Source organism: Pteropus alecto, unplaced genomic scaffold (genome assembly GCF_000325575.1).
Source record: "Pteropus alecto unplaced genomic scaffold, ASM32557v1 scaffold176, whole genome shotgun sequence".
Taxonomy (NCBI): Eukaryota; Metazoa; Chordata; class Mammalia; order Chiroptera; family Pteropodidae; genus Pteropus; species Pteropus alecto.
In genome coordinates, this window is record NW_006438644.1 from 490,771 (window position 1) to 496,365 (window position 5,595).

General features: G+C 39.9%; 1 protein-coding gene across 4 annotated transcripts in view; it reads left to right on the forward strand.

The window, feature by feature from the left end:
• The window catches only part of LOC102879508 (nesprin-1), a 140,148-nt gene that overhangs the window by 99,045 nt on the left and 35,508 nt on the right, over positions 1 to 5,595 (forward strand). For 3 of the 4 annotated variants that reach the window (XM_025049476.1, XM_025049477.1, XM_025049478.1), the window contains one exon: positions 1,821 to 1,983. In XM_025049476.1, coding sequence (XP_024905244.1) covers positions 1,821 to 1,983 — 163 coding nt within the window. Of the gene's footprint in view, positions 1 to 1,818; positions 1,984 to 5,595 lie in introns of all 4 variants that reach the window. The other variant, XM_025049479.1, reaches the window with a different exon arrangement.

Sequence of the window (5,595 nt, forward strand, 5' to 3'; positions counted from 1 at the left end):
ATGCAATCAACTCTAGCCTCTTCTCTGGACCTAAGAACTATATTTCCATGTCTACCTGATCCTTCAGACTCATCATACCCTAAACTTAATGTGCCATTAATCTCAAAGACCTGCTCTTCATCCCGTACACCCTGAGGCAGCAGCATCCATCTAGTCACTCAATTGGAAAACAAATCTTTAACTCCTTCTGCCTCGCATCATGCCAATTTGTGATTTTATCAATCTAATTCTCACTTCTGCTCTGCTTTCCAAGTGTAGGCTTCGAAGGAAGCTGTTTTGACTCTTCTGTTTACTTCCCGAATGGGGTCTCACAAGAGCCTTACTTCACAGTTACTCAAAATCAGAACCGATCTTATCATTTTTTTTGCTAATAAATCTTGGCAATGTTCTTATTTATTTTTAAAACTGCATCCAACCCCATTGTCTTATTGCTACAGAATCTTCATAATCCTACACTAGTCTACCCCTCAGTCTTATCTCTTACCTCTTCCTCGTCTCCCTTCTGCCACCATCTTCCACCCTCTCTACCCCCGTCTCCCTAGCGTAACAACGCTGTTTGCCTTCAGAATCTCTGCTTTTCTTCTTCATGTTTCCTAGGTCAGAAATATTCTGCTTGGCTTGTATCCACCTCTCAAGATGCAGCTCAAATGTTATTTCTTCATTTCCCCTGTTTTTATCAGCGTTTAAGCTCCTCAATGGCAAGGATGAACCTTTAGCCATCACTGCATTTTTGTCATCTTGCACCATGACTACCTAGTGCAATAAATGTCTGTAGAAGGAATAAAGACACGAACAAATGGTGAATGAATGAATGAATGAATGAATGATTATCTGAATGTGGCCAGACAGAATTGGTCACTCCTGGTTTATTAGTCAGAGACTGGGTTCATTTCTTTACTTTATTTCTTACCAGACTGTGTTATATTTCATTGTTAGTAAGTCCATATTTCTGGACAGAATTGTACATTTCATCAGGAAAATAAGTCTTACTTATTTCATCTTCCCAGCATCTTACACATACGGTTTCACACATGATTGTTAGATAAATGGCAATCTTAAACAAATGGGTATTTACTCCTTTCTGAAAAGAATTTTTTTAAAGCATGCTGTGTAGTGAATACTGGACTGAGCTAGGCTCTGCAGGTAGAGGATTGGATAGTGGTCGGCCTTGTAACTGCCCTCTGCCACTTACAATCTCCCGGGTCCTCAGGTACCTTTACTGTGATCTGGCAATGGTAAAACTCAAATTGCTGAAGTTCAGTGATAACTCACTGATAGTTCACCTTAAGTGTGCTTTCTTCTTTTAACTGAATTTCTGCCACAAGGGTGCCGAAATACATCCCACCAGGGCCGGCCGAAATGATCAGAACTGTGGATGTATAGTCTGTTTAGTGACAAATCATTGGAAATGTTCATTTTTTTTCCTCCCAAGAATTCTTCATAGGAGTATAAATTAGTAAATTGTTTGTAGAAATAATAATTTTTGTTTCAACCATGAGGTTTCTGTCCCAGTTATATTATGTATGGCTGTGTTGAGTATGATCATAGCAAATATTTATTAACTATTTCCCACGTACCATGCATTATTCAACTCTTAATTCTCACAAGTACTCTTACTTCACCTCCATTTGATAGATGAGGAATCGGAGACACAGAAAGGTTGTACAACCGCCCAAAGTTAACGCAGCCAGTAGGTGGCTGAGCTGGGATGCGCCTGGCTTTGGCAGTTTGGCTTCAGACCCAGTGCTTGCTGCTGCTCAGGAGGGAGGCATGAGTGAGGCCGCTCGAAGAAGCTGATGTCGCCCCTTGTCTGTCCACAGGGTGAAGAAGCTAAAGGAGACTCTGGTCGCTGTGCAGCAGCTGGATAAGAACATGAGCAGCCTGCGGACGTGGCTGGCTCTCATCGAGTCAGAGCTGGCCAAGCCGATAGTCTATGATTCCTGTGACTCGGAGGAAATACAGAGAAAGCTTAACGAGCAGCAGGTAAAACTTAAAACAATTGAAGAAAGCAAATAGGCTCTTGAATATCTGTTCTCTTGGCCAGGATAGAGGGGTGGGTGTGAGATGGTAAAATTGGGATGGAAAATCAGGAGGAAGCTAGGCAGGTTTAGTGAGAAAGGGAAGGGGGCCTTGGCTAGGCAAGTGTTGGGGGCAAATAGGTTCTATGTCACCACAGAGTTGACTCTTAAGGAGATATGCCATTGTAGGGTCAATGTTGTTAGTTTACCAAGGTCAACGTTGTTGGTCCACCAAGGTCAATGTTGTTGGTCCATCAGGAAGCCATCCTAAGATGGTAAGTTAGGCTGAGCTGTAATGATGTATCTAAAACAGTGCTGACAGTTCTGTTTATTTATTTGTGGGTCCCTAGCCCACTGCCATAGATTTAAAAAAGAGCCTTCCCCTCGCCTACATGTAGTAGTGTTCAAGGAAAGATTACAGCGCACACTTGGAGATTTTAGAGTCTAAAATTTTGTTTTGCAAGAAGAATTGCATGACCTGCAGACCACACACCGTGACCTCACCTTCATGTGTGCTGCAAAGACAGCACATCGCACCAGCATACAATACACAACTCAACAAAGCAAAAGAAGGTGGCCCTGAAAAATACAAACAGAGGGGATTTTCACCTCCCACGGCCCTTGCTTATTCTTACTAAGCATAGCAGACTCCAGTTGTCAGTACCAAACACTATAAACCCTCTAAAGAAGTATTGTCACTCCACCTTTAGATTGTCCTTGAAAATCCTATCCATACTCTGCTTATTTTTATTATATTTAGGCCACTGTAGCCAAGTCGCTTAAAAAAATGTCTATAAACTACAAACAGACCTATTTCTATAATCCTGTGAAATAGTTTATATACTTTATTTTACAAACTATTTAAACCAATGAGAATAGGTATTAAAATATATTTTTTACATTTAGGATTACTTTAATATTTAATTTATCATTTATTTTTTTTAATTGTTAGAATGATATTTTCAGTTGTAAGATTAACATACTCTGATAGACTCTCTGATATTTGAAATTCTGATATCAAACTATGGGGTCATAGTTGGGCCCCCAGTTCCCTAGATTCTCCTGGGGAACATGGTAATGATATCTACATGTGATAAAAGTTAAAATCTAATGACTGATATAATTTAGCAAATATGAGACAATCAAAATAGTATCTAGCTAAATATGGCAAATCGATTAGATGTACTTACAGCCCCATCCACTGCTAACCCTAAATAAAATGATAGTAAAGTGGAAAAAAGGGTCCAAACTCACAATGGCAAAGAGAACAGGAGACAAGATGATAGAGATGACAGACATCCAACAGAATTTTGGAAGATAGAAAGTGGATAGATGACTCGTGATGGTGTTGACAGAGGAATGATGGAGAATAATGGTGTTAACAGAGGAATGATAGAGAAAGCTCATTCATGCCACAGAGTTCAAGGAGCCTCAGGAAGTGGAGATATCAAGTCCATAGGGCTTTAAAATGGAAGATTGCTTGAAAGTCTGAATAAGGAGTGTTAGACTGCAGTTGCCCGCTAAGCCCAGCTAGTCAGGAGACTCTGCCTCATTTTCCCCAGAAGAAGACCAGAGGATTAGTCTCTGGAGCAAGCAGACCAGAGGGACTTAGGACATGAGGATACAGGACACCATCGAGGCTGGAGCCACTATATTAAAAATAGAGATTAAACGAAAGGCTCAGGACCACAGATGTGACTCCCACCCCGCTGTACCAGCTCCCACAGTGTCACTAGCCAGGTTTCTATAGCAGCCAGGATTCATACAAGAGTTTCCAATTCCAATTCAGTTATTCCTAAGAAGCGTCCCCAAAAGAATAAAGAAAATGGACAGAAAAAAATTATGAAAATAGTAATATAAAAGTAATGTTGAAAAATATCTAAAATTTAAAAATCAGGAAATAGCAACATAAAAAGATGTCCTACTCCTTTACTTTGACAACTATATTTCTATAACATGAAATGCATATAGTTATATAACAAAATTAATTAGAAATATAGAAGTAAAAACCAGAAGACAGAGTTAAAGAGATGGAAATGGTCGTTTCAGGGCACTGCTTCATTGGAGGCTTAATAGTAGTTGTTGACTTTTAAATATATTAATATATGTTTATATTGCCTTTTAATTAACTTTTAAATTAAAGTTTAAAAAAACATACACAGTAGTTAAAAGTATAGACATCCCGGGTTCAAATCTTGGCTTCACCACTTTTCAGCATGACCTGGGGCAAAGTAATAAAGTGTTTTAATTCTCAAATTCTGTATACGTAGAAAGTATAAGAATTCTTTATGTATAGAATTAGAGGACATGGCTCGTAGTGTTATTGTAAAAATTAACAAGAAAAGCATTTAACACAGCACCCAGCACAAAGAGTATACTGAGCAAATTTTATTTTAATCATACTATAATTGCTAGTTTCCTTTTATAGGAAATGTTTGACCAAGATTCTATAAAAATTATAGCATTGAGAATCCATGTTGTAAAAGACAGATATAAATAATAATCTGTCTCCAAAGGGGAAAAATTCGGACAAATATTTAAATAGATTAAATTGATCAGAAATGCATTTTCTTCAGTTTCCCTATGTGGAATTTCTACGTTTCTCTTGTCAGTCTACAGACGTAATTAGGCAGAAATGTATGTAGACTTGAGATGGCTTCGGAGGACATTTTGTCAAATTTTTCTGTGTTATAGATGAAGAAGAATAAATGCAGAGACACTAGATGACAATTCGAAACCATTACCAATGCAGGTTAAAGCTGAGACTGAAATCTTTATCTGTATTAGGGCACTTATATAAAATTATAAAACGCCTCAAACCTTGTTTCCTATATTAATTTTAACAAGAACTTTTGAGCCGAAGCACAAAGGAATTTTTCTCCGGTATGTATACTGTGGGAACTTGGTTGACCTCCTGGAGATAAACCTCACAAAATTGTGCCCCCACAACCTTAAAAAAAAGTAGAATTTTTAACTTTTGGGGTTGTCCACACTGCACCTTCAGCAATCCATCAGTTACAGCTGTGGTTTTCATACCCCAGCACTGGTTCCCACAGTGGCTCCCCCGAGTGTCTGCTCCAAGGTAGATTCAGAAGTATATGGAGGAGCGACATCACCAAGATGTCAACAGAGGTTATTTCTGACTATGTCCCCTTCACGAGAAGACCAACAAGCAACTATGCATAGACAAGACACCATTGTGAAAATCCCAGAATCCAGGTGTATGGCTGAAGCATCTCCCTGGACCACAGAGACCAAGAGGATAGAATTAGAAGAGTAGGAGGAGCGGCTGCCTCTGGCCACATCGCCCCTCCCCAGGCTGGAACAGCATCGCACCAAGAGGTCCCCTTGGGCCTACATCATCAAGAAGGGTCCGTGGGCCTAGTTTCTCGAGAGAGAAAAGAGAAGCCAAGGTGGTCATCCAGCTCCTCCAGTATTGTGGGGCATTTCCCAGGAGGCTCTTGGGTCTCATTTCGTGGGGATCACTGGGGGAATCTGTGAGGCCTGACCACTGGGGATCAGAGAAAGACAAAGAGGGGTGAGGCTTATGGCAACCAACACTCAGATCTGGGTGGAC